This window comes from Tachypleus tridentatus, chromosome 7 (assembly GCF_004210375.1).
Source record: "Tachypleus tridentatus isolate NWPU-2018 chromosome 7, ASM421037v1, whole genome shotgun sequence".
Taxonomy (NCBI): domain Eukaryota; kingdom Metazoa; phylum Arthropoda; class Merostomata; order Xiphosura; family Limulidae; genus Tachypleus; species Tachypleus tridentatus.
In genome coordinates, this window is record NC_134831.1 from 22780917 (window position 1) to 22799801 (window position 18885).

The 18885-nt window shown below is 29.4% G+C and overlaps 1 protein-coding gene across 10 annotated transcripts in view; it reads right to left on the bottom strand.

The window, feature by feature from the left end:
* LOC143255293 (ubiquitin domain-containing protein UBFD1-like) overlaps positions 1-18359 on the bottom strand; it is a 91012-nt gene extending 72653 nt beyond the window's left edge. For all 10 annotated transcript variants that reach the window (XR_013030527.1, XR_013030526.1, XR_013030525.1 and 7 more), the window contains exons 1-2: positions 18083-18359; positions 13114-13287 (exon numbers count right to left, since the gene is read on the bottom strand). Coding sequence is in view for 4 of the 10 variants with exons in the window: in XM_076510735.1 (XP_076366850.1) it covers positions 13114-13287; positions 18083-18116 (208 nt within the window). In the remaining 6 variants the exon portion in view is untranslated. The remainder of the gene's footprint in view (positions 1-13113; positions 13288-18082) is intronic.
* Positions 18360-18885: the final 526 nt, after the last annotated feature.

Genomic DNA, 18885 nt, shown 5'->3' on the forward strand with positions numbered 1-18885 from the left:
GGTACTAGATGGGAATACAAGCATCCATACCAAGAACCCAACTCTAAATGTGTGCACCCCCCAACACAACTAATACCAAATACACTAGGAACCAACATCCAACAGATGGTAAGAAGGAAGGAGATCTCAGAAGGCATTAATCTCTAGTCTAAAACTTGGCACTTCCAAAAATAACTGAATTATTAAGTGAGAATTTTTCTAATCTTAATAGTGTTGTTCCAATCCAATAACCATATTAAAACCAAATAATTTTCCTTACAAATCCATTTCTTCATCGTCCCCTTTGACACATCATATGATGCAATACTTAGATGTAACAATCCATTCACATATGCTTTTGTACTAGACTAAAAACCTTCATGAATATAATTCTACAAAATGTCGTTAAGAAAAAAGAATGTGTTAAGAAAGAAAAAAAATTTCCTTTTTCTAATGCACGAACTACTTGTAGCCACCTTATCTCTAGATTCATGCTGTTAAGTCATCTTAAGATCGTGGTCATTGTAGACAAGTACTATATGCATATGTACATTATTTAAGCTAAACAATAACAAATGTATATTAAAACATGTTCCAATCACACTTTCAATTTTTTTCATTCCTCATAATGTATCTGATGTTAGGTAGCAGCTTCCTCGTGCAATATGCTTTTGACAAAATTTCTTTCTTTGAGGTGTGACTTGTCTTCTTGAAACACCTTAAGAACCACAACCCAACTTCTTTAATTATCTTTTTCATCCTTGGTGATACTGTCCAACATTTTGATACATACATGAGAACTGGTATAACACAACAATCAAAAACTCACTTCATCCCCATGCAAAGTTAACTTTGTCAGCATATTCTTTCTTTTCAGAAATGCATCGTTTGCTATCCCTTTTCTCCATTTTATTTACCACCTGGATAACATTTACCATCTGATGTTATCCAGTTTCCCAGGTAGTTACATTTATTAAATTGTCTCATCTGTTCCTTATCTACTTTGATAATGAATACTTCATAATTTCCTATGCATTCTATTTTCCTACAATTAATACTTAAACCTTCCTTCTAGATTTTACTAGTAATTTTATCTAAAGTTTTTGCAGCTCAGTTGTTAAAAGTTGTCATCAGTATAATGCAAGTTATTCAAATTCTTTCCACCAATGATCAGCCCTGAGAAATCCTCAATTATCCTACAGATTTTCTCACTGTACATATTAAATAATTCAGATGAAAAGACACAGCCCTGTCTTACACTTTTCTTAATTTGGATGAAATCACTTAACTCATTTTCTATTTTCCCTGTTAAAGTTTGATCTAAATACAGGTTTCTTAAAATTCTGAAATTTTCATTATTGATGTCAAGTTCTTCCAGCATTTCCATTAACTCCACAAACTTGACTCTATCAAAAGCTTTGGTATTATCAACAGAACACATGAAATGGATCTTTTTAATTTCTATTGCTCTCTCTGAAAGCCTACATATGATAATCTTCAATAAAATCACATTGAACTTTTGCAGTCTTCAATGTTATTCTATTTCTAGCTTCCACCACCAACACCTCTAACACAATCTTTATCACATGGTTCATAATGGTGTTTGCATTCAATTATTCCAGATCTTTTGGGGAGTGCAATAAAAATAGATTTACTAAGATCCTCAAGTATTTCACTACATTTACAAATCTCATTAGTATTAATTAACTTTTCCATACCAAATTGTTTCAATCATTTCATTTTTCCTGTTGCAATTTCATGTGGTCCTTTAGCTTTATTGGTTTTCATCCTGTTGATAAGTGTTTGTATTTCTTACTTAAAAATTTTCAGTCCATCCATGTTCTTTTTATTTAATGGCTTTTCTTCACAATACTTATGGAATAGATCTTCAACATACTCTGTGTACAGCTTTTCAATACTTGTTCTTTCTCCATAACTACACCACCATTCTTAGTTTTTATACATTCACAAGCATATTTCTATACACTTGTGTAATATACTTTTGTTTTTTTACTTCTACATGTGTTTCATTAACACATTTTCCCTTTTTTCCATTACACACTGATCAAATTTTTAATAGTTTTTGTCAATACTCTTTCTACAGTGGGATTTCACCTTCCATATAACTTCTATAAACTCAAAGATTTCTTCCACCATTTATTTATTTCTTTTGTCTTATTTTACTGGAATAACCTCCTTGGCTGTTTCAATGTGTACTTATTTAAAATTTTCATTTTTATTTCCTTTTTTCCAGTTCTTTGAAATGGGAAGTTTTTCTGCTTTTGGTTTAACCTCCTTGGCTGTTTCAATGTGTACTTATTTAAAATTTTCCATTTTGACATATTTCCTTTGTCTTCCAGTTCTTTGAAATGGTTTTTAACTCCAACTACCTTTAGTTAAAGTTTTTCTGCTTTTGGTTTCTTAAGTTTGCTCAGTCTCACCTTGATGCTGCATAGTACACAAACATAATTGCTCACACAGTCAACCACTGGCTATGATTTTTATTGTTGTTTTATATTCCTGAATCTTCTACCAATGGTGATGTAATCAATATGGTTTATAAAATTATCTCGGAGATTTCTCCATATATGCTTTCTCACGTGGTGTTCAACCTACGTGTTTATAATGGCTTGATCATTTGCAACATATTAATCAATTAATTCAATCATGAGGTTTGCAATGCTTTTTCACTTGAATCAGCAATGCCCTACAAAATTTTTCAATCATGGTCAGTCACAAGTGAAGTTAATTTTTAGGTTGCTAACCTATCAAATTAGTATTTTGATAGTTCAAATAAGCCATATCTACATATTCTGAAACACTTTACTCATAACTGGACATAGGTGTAATTTTTCATAAGATGTTGTCATTCTTATATTAACATTAGTGCTTCTAAATTGTATATTGCTTATATCTGTACATTAATAACAGTATAAAGAAACATCAACTTTACAAAGAAAGGCATATAAATATTTAAAGGAAATTATTATTTTTATACAAATTTTCCAAGTTTGTTTGTCAAAATGTTTGTCTTTCCATTGTCAATTTTTTATTTCAAGCATCACTACTTTATCAAACTATTATCAGAGTAATTTCTCCTTGCAACCACCACCAACTTCTCACCTTGTGCATATTTTCATCATCAATATTAAATATAATTTTCATCTTGAAATTAACATAACAATAAAAAACACCTTTTTCACAGCTCTAATTAGGTGCTTATTTGTTAAGCAGAATTGTGCTTGATAAAAAAAAAAGCCATTAGTCAAACAGATTTTTGGAGTCCAACATTTACTTCTAAAACTTGCAACAGGTTTTACTGAACATATGGAAAACAATTTTACTTAGAAATTATTTTTCACTGGAATTCCAATAATCTCTTCAATGGCAGTTAGTGTTTCTATAAAAGTGGGAACTGCAAATCAAGAGGAAATACTTAATCCTGTTATATCAATTTCCTGACATTGCATAAAAATAGAAATTAAGAAACACCAGAAGGCTTTTGTCAAATCTCCAAATGAATCACAATGGAGGTATAGATTTCAATTAACTATGAACTTTTTTTATTCTCAAACAACACAACAGGAAATAATAAAATACTTCCAAACAGCTCAAACAACAACTATACTCTAATGATGTCGTATAAGCTTCTTATACCTATACTCTCTTCCATGGCTGTTTTATTTAGTATTTCAATCTACAATCCTCAATTTTCACTCACATTCATATGTCCCTTCTATATCACACTCTACAACTTGCTGTGTTTGATTTGATGAGCAATTGCATTAAAATTCAAAATGTCACCCTAAATTCAACAGGCAGATGTGTTTCATAAAAGTTTCTAATTCAGGTTGACATTGTAGCTATATACATGGTATATTTTTAATGTATTTTAAAGTACATTGATAGCAACCGAGTGATACTTTGCAATAATATACTTACTATACAGTGAAAGACCATTCAAAATGTGACTCTCAACTATGTACAAGCTATCAAAACTTTGCATCTTTTGGCAAGGTTTGTACATGAAAAGCAGCTAAATAGAGTCCAAAGTGGCTTGCATAGAGAATTAATTTTACTTTCTGCTAGAAGCACAGTGACACAACGTGACCTCAAAATAGATTATAAGCTAAATGTTGTCAGTAGTGGTGGTGAAATATGTTACTGAAAAAGAGACTTCAGTCATAAAGGGAATGTAAGAAGAAATTCATTAGTGTGACATCAAAACAAAAAGCAACTAGATCTTGCAAGGCCAAGATAATATATCTTGCATACTCCCTTTAATTCTATATATTTTTTGATAGTAACAAAACACTAAATGTTTAACTATTGAAAAAGATGCAGTAAAAAGAATATTGAAATCAGCAGAAACTACATGGGGAAAAAAACAAATAGCACTGACATTTTTTAAAATCAATTCCTGCATTTTTCAATGAGATTTTCAAAGTTTAAACCAGCAAGTAAAAACGTTATCATCAAACAGTATTTTAGTTTCTATATATTTTTATTTTCATTTCATATTATAAAATGTCATTATTACCATAAATTTTGATCTTAAATTTGATAATATATAAAAACTATTCAAAAATGCTAAGTTTCCTAATTTAGAATCTTAAGAATGTTTGGCAAAGAAGAAAAATTTGGGTCTGCAAAAAAAAAAATGAAATTTACACCTCTTATATGATAGTTTGTTTTCCAATGGGTTGAACCACAAAGAACATGCTGATTTACACAATAAACCATCTTTAACTTGAATCTTTGACAGTTTATAGAAAAACAAAGTAATTTCACAATAAATAGCAAGTGATTGTGTGTTTGTTTTAACTGTATCAATAAGTGCCCAGTCTATATGACCAACCACATAACCTCTTTGACTCATATAGTGTCTTTTTCATTTTAATATTTCTAACATTCAATAGTGTATATCTTTACAAAATTTGGAAGTCTTTCAGTTGAAATTGTCTTTACATACACAAAAATATTATTTAGTGAAGTATTTTTAATAAAATAAAATAAATATTTGTCCATGAATATATTCAGTATTTGTTTTGAATAGTCCATGTGCAAAGCAATTTCTATGTTAAAGTTAAAAACACTTATCATCTCAAAAACATCAAATTTCTTTTGTGTATTCCCTAAAATTGCCTAAATGGATTTCAAATGTTTTTCTCAGTAAAACTTTATAGCTTGTCTGTTATTTTCTCTACCCTATATCAAAAAGAAATTGATCAATTTGACCAACCTTGTAACCACCAAATAAAATTAAAATGAATTTAAATTATCCTTTTTCTTTCTGGAATGTTTTAAAATTGTAACATGAAACTACATTAGTTCTGAGTTCATACATCTATTTATAAATAAATTTTATTGTTTCATTGCCCTTTGAACCATGTCTAACTACTATTCAAGAGAATCATACAAGAAAGAACTTAATCTTCACTTGACTCAATTACCCCCGGAAATTTAAAGTGAGAAACTTTCTTGTGCAATGATATATTTCAATTTATTAAAATTGTAGTAAAAGTAAAGAAGTAATTTAACAAACTTATCTTTAAACTAAATGATGCTGAAAATGTAGAACAGCCCAGTAATACACTAGAAATTCACATTAGCCAATAAGTTATTTCTGCTAAAGGCATACAACTTGCAAATTGCCTTTTTTTTTCCTATTGGCAGTATGACTGGCACTTTGAGTAATTTTTAAAGCAACAGACAAATATTTAGCATTAGTCAAAAAATAAGCCAAAGGTGGAAACCTTTGAAAGACAGGTGTAAATGTAAATGGTAATGATTTACTTGCACATACACCAATTGTATCATTATTTTTTGTACACAACAACAGACTAGTTTGAAGTGAGCAAAAAAGTCATTGGCAAAATGATGATTGTACACATCTCTATTTTTATTAGATAGTCATTTGTTATTCACTATTAAAACAAAAAAATTAATATTGTGGTGAGGTAATGTAAGTTAGGGTAAGGTAAAATATAAATCTGTAAGAAGAATTTTTTTTCAATTTCTTTTTTTCGAACATTATGACACTACACTATAGTACACTATATCATTCAGAAAATGTTTTTCATGCTTCCCATCAGATTATGATTACATTAAATTCTGTTTTATTATAGTTTCATCTGTTTTCTTTCTTATTATCTTCATATTTAATTTCCATAAGACCTATAGACTATAGGCTGAATAGCCTTTCATTTAAAATACAATAACAATCAATATACACCATGTGAAATACACTTCCGAATAACACCCAATAGTTCTTTACAGAAATATCATTACGTACAATAACTCAGCATTTTGAATACAAACTGCATAAAGACTGTAACATGTTTTATTTATTTCACTGCATTACAAAGGCATTGATGAACTCTATTATTTCTCCAATTGTAATAAAAGAAAACTAATTTTTGAATAGTATATACAATTACGTTATTTTAATGTTAACATTTTATGAAAGATAAAATGCCAATGATTTTTTCAAACAAACTTTCCTTAAACAACAAATTTTAACAATACCATCTATAAAAAAATAAAGCCAATTTTCCAAACTTTCCATAAACAACATTATTTTCAGATACTTCACCACAATGCCATTTACATTTTAAAAATGCTTAAAAGGTACAAAGTATTTGGCTATTTGCAAGAATTTTGGAACAAACAAGAGAATATTCATTAATCGTAACATCTGAATGGGTATGAGTGGACTATTAACACTTAAAATTAATCTATTTCTCTGAATGAACAAGTGCATTACTTAGCAATGGTGTCAAATGAAAAGTAACTGCCTGACCTAATGAGATAATTGATACTACATTTAACAGTTGTCTGTAGATCACTACATGTTTAAATTTAAGGTATTCTATTCGACAGTGTTGTTAGAGATTGATGCTTTTTAAAAGAGTTCATCAAAAAAGGATACTTATGTAGTCTCATCAGTAAACTGAAATCAGTTACTAAGAAGAAATATGCTATTTTGAATTCTTTTGTGGAAAAACAAAAAATGTGAAATCATATAAATATACAAGAAAGCCACAAACAGTAAACTATCCACCAAGGATATTATAAGAAATTTTTTCATCACAATGACATACTTAAAACACAATTATATTTTTAAAGTACTTCTACATACATTTATTATAATCATCATGATTCATCCTTATGCCTGGTGTAATTTCAAATTAGTTTTTATCAAAGTTACATTATTTCTATGTGTTTGTTACAAAACCTGCTCACATAAATAATGATGGTGAAAATATTGCCAACTGCTGAATAATTAAATTCTCTACACGTTTTTCAAGAAAAAGCAAAAACTTTAAGAATTGGGGTCTCTTCTACATAAAAGATCAAGTTACCATAAACGTTTCCCCCTCCTAAACCTTATGAAGGCTATACTGCAATAACAGCCTGCTTGTATATAGTTAGTAATGCAGTACATTTTTATATTATTTTAGTAAATTGCAGAACATTTGAATGCCATATTTTTGCTTTGTTATTTTAATAAAATGTTTTGTACCTGCAAACTTTAATGCTATATTGCTTCACTGATTTTGTTATTGTTTTTGAAAATCAATTGAAATATTTATAATCTACCCCATGTACAAAGTTTTTGAGTTCAAGACGTACCACTGTCTATCTCAACTTTCACTGGGACACAAGTTCACGAAAGTAATTAGTGTGGTGTTACAAACATAACATACACAAAATACAAAAAAGTAAATTTATAACTTAGTTAAATATTAAGAATACAGTTATAAAAATTGTAAGCTATAATCTAACAGAATGTCAAATTAATTGCTTTTATTTTAGATGGAAGAATATAGTTATGCAATTATAAATTGCAAATATTATACAATGCAAAACATTTACAGTTTATTTAACACTAAAATAGCCCAAGAGTTGGCAGTGATGCTTCTGGCTGCTTGCCTTTTTTCTGATCAGCAGTTCAAGATTAGGGACAATGGCAGATAGTTTTAAATAACACCAATCCTCTACAATGTCTGTTGTATCTCAGCCAGTCTAATAACTTCCATTATTTGGCAAAAGGCCTCATTGGCACTGAATACGACAGATGTAGTGTGGTTGACATATCATTTATTACGTTAATCCTTAAGTTCTTAGAATTAGTAACTGTGCAATAAGTCAAAAACAGAGAAATAATTATAAGTACCTCACAGCTAAAAGGGCAGGCATGCTTAATGACAAGAATCAGATCTAAGACCTCAAATCATAAAACAACAAACTTGAATTAATCAACAATAATTAGAAATCATAATAGCAATATTTCAATTACTTGGTCAGTTGGAATAACCTAAAACAATAATAACATGTAACATTAATTTGATTAAATTATTTTACATGACAGTAACTGATATAATCAAAAATCAAAGACAACTGATTGTATTAATTAAATGTATTAATCACCCAGTTCCATTTCATTTGGAAGCAACTGCACTTTAAATACTTATGTACATTTTATCTATTAATAATGGGCAAATAAGAATGTCTTTTGAAACAATAAAAATACAACAGAAATTTGATTGTGGAAAACCACTTATGATAGTAGCAGCCACCACTAAGTAATAAAATCATCCTTGGAAAAATTGGAAAGTTATAATTGCAGTACAGGACCATACTATGCATTTTTCCTGCTCCTTTACTTAATGTGTAAAAATGTTTTTAAAGTACTGTATTTTACATTTTCTGTTTAATGCAGTGAGCTATTCAGTTTTCATTTTTTTGAGTGTACAGCAAGTGTGTTTGTAATTGGCTGTAAGCTATGTTATATTATAAGAAAGATAACACGTAGTTGAAAATAGTCCTTTTTCTTGTAAAACCATATAATAGCTAAGGGTGGTCTTGTCCTTTGCACATGTTATTTATACACACACATACCAATGACCATACACATGTGGAATAGGGTGCAAACTGGGATTTGCTTATATTACTATTGTCATATACAAGGCCAGGCTCACACTAGAAGCTTCAGATTTAAGCAACCTGAAGAAGAATATAGATTCTTGATGGTATTGTATTTAAACTTTCATGGCTCCTAAATCTTTTACAATTTTCAAAGTTATGAAGTTTGGTGTTTATCTAAAGTATCTTTGAACAGTTTCATATTCCAGCTTTGAAGGGACTCAACTTTAGTTAGACTCTTTAAAACACTTAACAATTTCTGAGCAAACCATTTTTTTACATTTAAAATTTAACTAAACAGTGAATATGAATGAAATTAATATTATCATATATGTTATGATTCTGAATTTTATTTTTAGACCTTTTTTCAAAAAAAACCTTTAAAAATGACTTAACAGGTGTATTGTTATGTGACCAATGAACTATGAAAATTCTCTACTTTTGCTTACTGTATCTTCAGTAACATCAAGAGGTATACCTATATAATAAAATGCTTACATAATCTTTTGACTCTTTCATTTCAAAGTTTTTACAAATAAATACAACTGCCATACCCACCTTCAACAGAAACAGTAGGAGAAACTAATAGATTTCTCACACATAACACATCAGTTCAGTACATATTCACACAATATAACTGTCCTTTCTTGTGTTGTATTATGATTTGATTTTGTGTTAATTTGTCATTTGTATCTTTTCTCTCTGTAAGATAAATTCAATTTAAGTTTAAAGAGAAGCATACTCTGCAGCTTGATATCCTTAAGCCTCTAACATAGCAAGTCAATAAGCCCTAACTCACTACTCCAAGTTAAATTCATGAGCTAGAATATACCAAACATGAAATCTTCCTCACTTATAAAAATAGAAAAGATTGTGTGTGAAGTTATGAAAAATAAATATGTAGATAAACAGGTTTTCTATAGCCAGTTAAAAAAGCTTGAAAATTAAAGATATAAAATCTCTTCCCCCCCATATTAAAATTGTTCAAATCCATATTTTGCTATTCCACAAAACATCTACAAACACTCAGTTACATAAAAATTAACTTAACTGAAATAAATCTACATTTTTAAAAACCTAATCAACTTTGTTCATCAGTGAACAGCAAATCATGATAATGATAACAGACGAAGTGTAGTTATTATTACAGGTTTCAGTATTTCATTAACTTGTTACTACCCATCTTACACAATACTTGAGAAACCAAAAAGTGCATGAAAATTTTAGTAAAAATGGAATAACATAAAACTTTAGTAAAACAATCCAATTAATTAGAACAAGAATAATGGCAGAATGTGAATCAGAAACATTGTTAACTTTCACACTTTTCGTTTTTGACTAAACCAACAGTTAGCAAAGAGTACTTTGTACGAACAAAATATATCAGAATAAAACTTGCATATTATATATCCTATTGACAAAAATTTGAATGTGCTCATATTAACATATTATAGCTTGTGATGTGATTACACAAGGTAATTAAAATAGTTAATTTAAAAGTGAGTATATGGATAATCCACTGAAGTTGACAAATGCTGCAGATGAGAAGCCAAAATAGGGATTTGTAGCCTGAGAAAATAATATAGAGACCATTTCCAGTCTAGTTTGTTTACTATTTATTGTCACAAGTTGCAAGCTTTGAAATATTATATTTGCATTTTGATTCAACTTGTTACTGTACTTTTTTGATGATCTCTGTTCCTCTTTTTTTTAATTAAAATTTTTTAAAGTTTTTATGGTATATGTATACAAGTTTTGGTACAAGATAATCAGCCAATTTTGCCATAGGCTTGTGAAATGAAAATTTCAATAATACTTAAATAATACCAAAATACAAACGATTTCAGCAAAATATGAAAATAAGTAGAATAAATCACCATTAACAAGAGCAGAGAAATCTACTATAGTAATTGTCCACAGTTAGAAAACTCACTGAAATAGTGGCAGAAAACCATGCAGAGACAAAGTACAACAACAAACTCAAGAAATGATGATGAATTCTCAACATGACAATTTACAATTAAATGTGCTATAAGCTGAACAAATTGTTTTCCAAAAGGCACAAAGTGAAGAACTTATAGAAATTATTCAAGGCAAAAAAATGAAGGTACTTGAATTAATTTTAGTATTATTCTATGACATGTGATACTGCATTCATCACTATTTGTCAAACTAAAATAAAACAAGGCTGGAGACACCATTAGAGATAAACAAATTGTTCACTATTAATAAAATGAAGTGTTTCTGACTAGTATAAAACAGAGTTTTTACGACTAGTATAACAGTGTTTAAATGGTTTATAGATTTTTGCAATGCTTGAATGGCTTTGAAAAGCTTGTTTATAGCAAAGAACTTAGAAAATTTAAGAGAGTGAAAATATTGACTTTCAAAAATCAACTTAAAAATAACCCTACAGTCTTCATAGAAGTCTGTTTAATAAATCTGTACAGAATTTGGAGCAGTATACTAGCTTTTTCTGGATCTTTTAGTACTTGAATGACTTTGAAGAGAAACTTGGCCAAAAGCAACAAAATAAATGGATAAAATCTCTCCTTCTCTTTCAAGAATCAACATAAAAAAATAGCCTTGTGACCTGAACAGGATAACAAAAGCAAAAACATTATCAGTTAACTAGTTAGTACACCATGGTTTATCACAGCCCAATAATGTTGTAGAAGCTACCTATTCACAATGTTCAAAGTACCTCACCCAAAAGTGAAATCCAACAACTGCCTATGCTGAATCAGTTGAATAACATGCTGAAGAGAAATGTCTAGACTGAGATAAATATATATTTTTAACTTGGCATAAGATATTAAAAATAGCATAAATAAGAAATGTAGAGGTTAGAGAAAACAAATTGTAATCAGGTGGAAAAGATACAAGTTCAACAAGAATAAAAGTAATGTGACCTTAAAGAAAGAAAGGTGGCCAATTGAGGTGAAACTCAAAAAGCAAAATAAAAACCAAGTCTGAACACAAGCAGTGCTAAGGAAGAAATGAGTCTTTGATCATGTGTTAGTGTTAACAGGGATTACTATTCATGGAAGTTGGGTCACCTTCCTATTGGTAGAAGGATATACCATTATGACTATTATGTCATAGGTTGACACAGTAAGCATAGAAAGATGTAGGGATGGGAGTTTGTCCAAGACTTGAAACACACAAACAGCAAATTCCATGACAATTGTGCATAAGATATTAATGGTGTACATAGTAAAAAGCATTTCTGAATTTAAGTTGTTTAACAAATTAAGCAAATTTAAAACTATATAATTGTTTTTGACAAATTGTTTGAGAAACAGAACTAAAAACCTGATAATTCATAATTAAGTGTGCCAGCAGTATTGGGTAATATGTCTTATTGGAATATACATTTTGTAGACCTTTGATAATCCATTTAAAATGCCAAACTGAGGTTTCATGAGTCAGACTCTGTTGTAAACCTACTCACTGACAACCCCTTCTTTTTAAATATCATTCAGTATATTTAAAACTGTTTTTTACTTACAATAACCTTTATTCAGTATGATATCACCACCACATTTACCAGATTTTAGAAATGCTTTATTTCACCTTTAAAAACATTATGGGGGTATAGATTTTCATTGTTCTCCAGAACACAATCCATGGAAGTACCAGACATGATTGTTTTATTTCAACAAAATTGAAAGAACTTGAAATTTTCTAAGAAACAGTTCAATGGATGTAAACAATTCTGCAAAAATAAGGTGAGGTACTAAAAACTTTAAGCCCCAAGCTAACACTTTTCTTAAAGTGATTTTAAAAGGATAATCAGAAAAGTTATAAATTAGTTTATTCAGACCATTCATTAAAGTAATAAAGATAACCTATTTTTATTTTAGAATGCTCAATTTCTTTCGGGGTGTTAATCTAATTTTAATGTACATGGCTACACTTCAAGGAAGACATAAATGTTTCATGTCAAAAGCCATCAGATAAATGAAAGATACTTATTATTAAGTCTACATCAACAATCCACTGGTGTTACATGTTTCACTACTGAATACAATTACATAAGCAATTAGCATGTCTGTGCACAAAAGCATTCACACACAAATGCATTCTCTTCAGATCCTCAAGTAGATGCATAATAGTTGGACAAAATCCTTTGTCCAGAATCCAGTAAAGCATGTACTGTATAGTATTCTCAATTATTCTACTTCATTAGGCTAAGAAACCTACCTGTCAAGGTGTGTATATGTTGTTTCAATGCTCCAACTGTTTCATCATATGGAAAGCTGACATCAAACTTTTGTTTATTGTACACTACTTTGAAGTCTATCATTTCTTTCATAATTTCAGCTTTGGCACTTGAACAGACAGAAGCCTCTAAAAGATCACCATTGGATGAGCAACCTGAGCCAAAAAATACATTATAGTTACATACAAAATAATATATAACAGTATAAATGTATTATTTTTAATTACACTAAATGTGGCAAGCTTTTAGTAAAATGCACATGACTGTTGTATATAAAAAATCAGCTATGTTAGAAAAGTATTTGTTGTCAAGATGTTTCTCAAATGGTGACATCAGTCTAACTTGGACTCAAGTCTCAGTGCAAGATGGTGTTCATGTAAAGAAAACTATTTGTTTCCATCATTCAGTTTGCATATTCTGTTTGTGTAACCTATAAAACCATAAAAATGCATACCTATGGCTTTTACAACATCCCTTTATATTTTAATTGATATTTACTTTCCTTGCAACAAAATGTTGCTAAATGAGCAATGTATGCTAATATGAATAATTAATAACTCTTAACATCAAATATATAACACCACGTTGCATGGCACTCTGTAAAAGCTCACACCATAAGCAATTCAACCCTACTTATACACAAAGAGTTTAAAAACAAAATAAAGAAAAACACTCAATTTAGCCATTATCTCTTATAGTCTTTCCTTATACACTATCAATTCCCTTAATAATCTTAAACATCTCAATTAGATCTCCTTTGTTCTCTTATGAAATCCTTTCCATCCTATGTATCAGCCTTGTAGCCCTCCTTTGAACCATTTCTAACAAATCAATAACATTACATTGATTGAATGGATAAAGGAATGATTAACCATAAAACAAAGATCCTTTTGTTCTTACATTGTTATTCTAACTAAAATTACACTTGTACTTAAATTAAAATAACTCTTACCTTTACCCTGTATTAATTGTATTTAGTTGAGAGTACCTATTAATGAGACAAAAATTGTAAAAAAAGGCAATGTTAAATTACATTCTCCTTCTGTCTTTCTTCTATAATCTTGCAAGTGACTTCCTTAAATGCTAACTGCTTTTTTTGTGCTCCTTCTTGAGCAAAAATCCAAAAATAAAATTGTGTGTAGGATGTCAAAGAGTTTCCAATTGTCATAACAAAAATTAAAATAATTAAACCAGTCAACTGTGGGTGACAAATACTAACACATAATGGACTATCTTTAAAGTAAGATTGAAAGTACCATTTCTGTGTCCGACTGACCAAACTCCTTTTGTAAAGCGGCAGCAGCAGCCTCAAAGCAAGTAACACCCAAGGTCTTAACAACATTAATGAATGGAAATAATTTACTGACAATTTCTTCATAAACCTCTTTGACATTAATCAAAAGAAGCTAAGGTTTTAACAATGAGCCTTGAGATACCCCATCTGTTATATTAATTCAATTTAATTAACACTCCTACGAAAAGTGGGGCCTAATAGGCCCCAGAGCAACTTTGAAAGGTTATTAATATTAGGCTAATAATTTTGTATTTAAATGAAATTGCCATTTAAATCCATTAATGAATGGATTAACGAGATTCCCACTGTCCCTATCTACTATCTAGCGAAACCACAGCCAGGGGAACAGGCTTGGAGAAATCAGGACTACAAACGTCTTTTCGTAGGAGTGTTAAACACCATTTATAACATCTCTCTTCTGTTCTGCCATTATCAATTCTCCAACCAAATTAAACCCCATACCTATAAATACATATTTTTAACAATCCTTTATGTGGCACCTTGTCAAATGCAAATGTACTAAATCCACGACTTTATCATCATTTACAATAACAGTAGCCTGTTCAAAGTCAAAATATTACTAAGGCAAGCTTTTTCCTAGTGACATTATGTCGATTATCAAAACCATTTTAAATACTCTTCAAGGTTTTCAAGAAAGTCAGAGGTAAGATAAGCAAGTCTTTTTTTCACTTTCTCATTTTTGGAATGTCAATTAGCAGTGGATGAGTGCCAGAGTATATGAAAAATTGGTTATATTTTTCCTAATTTTTTGAAAAGTGGGTGATAAGAATGTCCCTGGAAATAACAGGACAGTTAATATTATAACTTTAAGAGGAAAAAAATGGTAAAGCCAGATAAAAGAAGCTTTATAAAGTCATCTTGTGAAGTATGAATGTAAGTGAAAGCTAATATAACCTACAGAATCTTTATAGAAAAGTATTGCCTAAGGAATCTTGTCTTTTTCTGAAAATTTTACTTGTTATCTGGATGAAAGTGTAAGTTTGATTATTCAGATTTTTAAAAACATTTTTATAAGATGCCATACAAAATATTAGCTAATAAAATCATACTGGTAGGGATTCAGGGAAAAACTGCTTTAATGAATTATCAGTTGGCTGAATTGGAGAAGGAAAATGTGTTATGGTCAATGGTCAAACTTGGTCCTTGCTATTTATAGAGTGCCTCAAGGGTCAGTATGGATGCTTTTTTTTCCTTTTTTACATTAATAATTAATACATTTATAAAGTTTGCTGATAACATTTAACTTGGGGACTTCTAGCTTTTGTGATGTTGAATTATAGTGTGACTTGGATGAAATGATAAGATGAAGAAATATTTAGCAAATTACCTTTTATTGCAACGTGTGTTTTTCTTACAGCAAAGCCACATTGGGTTAAATGCTGAGTCCACTGAGGGGATTTATTGCAACAAGTGCAAGGTAAATTTGGATTCTTTTAAACTGGATCACATGTTCAATATAGATGGAAACTTACTCAAAAGGTATTGAAAAAGAGAATTTTGGGATAGTACTGATATGTCACACAAGCCATCAAAGCAATGCACTGTTCCTCTGATAAAGTGAATATAATTTTAGAATGTATTTATAGACATGTTGATTACAAGTCAAAAAAATGAAGTAATTATCTTTATACACAACTTACTTGGAATATTGTTCACATACAAAATAATTTATAGCCAAGGGCTCAAAGGAAACTATTAGAATAATATCTTAGATGTAAAAGTTGTCATACGAGACCAGTGTAAGATATCTAAAATTGTTTACCACTGAAAAAAGACAAGTCAGAGGGGATTTCATTGAAGTGTTTAAGACTGTTAAAGAAACTAATAAAGTGAAGCTTTGATAAATGATAAGGAATAGAGTTGCAGCTTATCAATGTTATTTGAAGAGTGAAGTAAATAAATAAGATGGCCTCATACAATGGTGGGATGCAAACAGCTTGATTTTGACATATAATCGTTAAATCAATACTGATGAATTAAATACTTTACATACTTGGATAGAATGTGATGGCTCAAGTTAACTTTCTCAAAGACCTAAAAGTACTTCTGTTATTAATAGTGAAAAAAGGACTATACACTGAAAACAAAAATTACATTACTGAAGTTTACAGGATTATTCAGGGAATCAAGAAAACAAAATCCTCCAATTTCTTTGTACTATATTTTGTAGATAACAAAATGAGACACTACAAGTGTAAAATCTGGAAAAGACAGGTTATGCTCAGCAGAAGAGAAAGCCAAAAAGTTGAAAAAGAAAATAATTTACTTCCTGAAAATTAAAGGTTGGATTTAAATTTATACTTTTTCAATTGTAGGTATGTAAAAACAGTCCTAATGGCATGTTAAGTATTGATTAAAAAAAAATTCAAATTATATCAAACACCAATTTGGAGTTGAAATATGAAGTTGAAAAGACTTAGGAATTATTTAAAAGCAAATAAAGGTGACAGAGAAGATAAAAACTATCTGATTTACTTAGGACATAAAGGAGAAAATCAGGAAAAATACAAGTTTAAGATGTTGGCAGATGGGATAGATGGCTTACAAAACTACAGCAAGGTTATAATTTAGTTAAGAAATCATTAAATCATAAATATTTATACAATAAACAGTGACTGATAATGTTAAAATTAATAGCAAAATTTTTGAGGAATGTCATAAGAAAGTGTTAAAATCGAAATTGAGTACTCAATGTTTGCTGTTGAAGTTTCTTTTGTGATAGCTGATAGTTTGTATGCAGTTTTTCCAAAAGGCAGTTAGCAATATTTTCTGCCTTAAATATTTTACATAAAATACTTGAATTAATCTGATTCATGTAGCTCTTAATCTTTTGATGGTAAATAATGACTGACACATTCAAAATAAATAAAGTATGATGACCAAAGTTTTTCCCATTTTTAAGTAAGAACTACATTTAAATAGAGAATATCAAACTTTACTCTTAATTTTTCGCCTGATAATTAATAAGAAGCCTGCATTTAGGGTCCCATACTCAATTTATACTTGTTCCTTCTATTATTAGAAGTTTATCGACGATCTAATTTTCACCTTTTCAATTTTACCACTGGCATCAACCAAACATACTTCCCATGCAAAGGGTAATTTTATCAAAGCCCTTAGAAGTCTTAAACATAGGTAGGTGGATAAAATAGTATGTAAATTTTAAAACTTTATTTTTCTCCTAGCAGTCAACAAAATTGTCAAGCAAAGTCTTAATAAATTTATTATATTACTTTTGACTAGTTTAAGTTAAGATTTAAGTACTGTGTACTATCGATGGGTTAAACGGTACCACTATGTAAGTTTATCATTTAATATGTGGGCAGTGAAACAATATTATTATTATAGCTACCACTGTTATTACTATATTGGAAATTTTATTTTATTAAAAAATATATTGCGATATTATTATATGTAATTTTTCTCTTTTCTCCTTAATTGGGCAATATATTATTATTTCTAAATTAAATAATATTTATATGATAAAATTGTACAAATTAACTATAACACTTAACCTACACAGTAATTAAAAGGATAATAATCAGCCTTTTAAAACATCTTAAATGTAAAACACTGTTCTATAAACACAAGATCTCTTTAAATTCTTTGTATATTAAAAAAAACACGTAAATTACCTTCCGTATTATTCACTTCACCATCACTCGCCATTTTTACTAGCGTTATAAGTTACAATTATTCATAGGGGTCTTTCAAAATTTTCGATTTTACATTGAAAAATAAATACAGACAATGCATATTTTTATGTAGAAAGGAAATATATATAAAAACGTTGTAGAAATGTCATTTATATTTTAAACTGTATGTTTTTCTTTAAGTACCAATCATCCTCTCGCACTGTGAATTAATTTGTTCTTCAAATGATTCGTTTAAAAACAAAGTTATATTTTTGATGAAGTGTTATGAAATACAAAATTATAAAAAAGATTCGGTTATTTTTCTTTGATAGACGTCTAAAAACTCAGAATCTGTTTCGTTAGTTTACAAAAGAGTTTACATTGAACTGTTACAAAGGATTCAGAGGAAGACTAGTAGGATAATACATGGGTTGGAAATGCTATCATACGAGGATAAATGAATATTTTTGATTTTTTTTCTCTTAAAAAAGAAGAGTTCGAATGGCTCCGACTGACATGTTAAAAATTCTTCAGAGATATTGATAGTGTTAATGCATCATATTTTTTTCATATTTAATGGTGAGGATTCAAGACTAGGGGTCACATATATAATTTTTGATAAGGGTTTAACAAGATTTTTTCACCTAAGATAATTTTATTTTTTTTAACAGGATCACTAGTCTCTAGAACAGGTTGCCTCTTGATATTGTGGATGCAGTTAATTTAAGGGAGTTTATGGGGAGTCTTGATAAATTTTTGAATAATAAAGGCTGGCTTTAAAGCAACTTTTTATTATTTAGTTT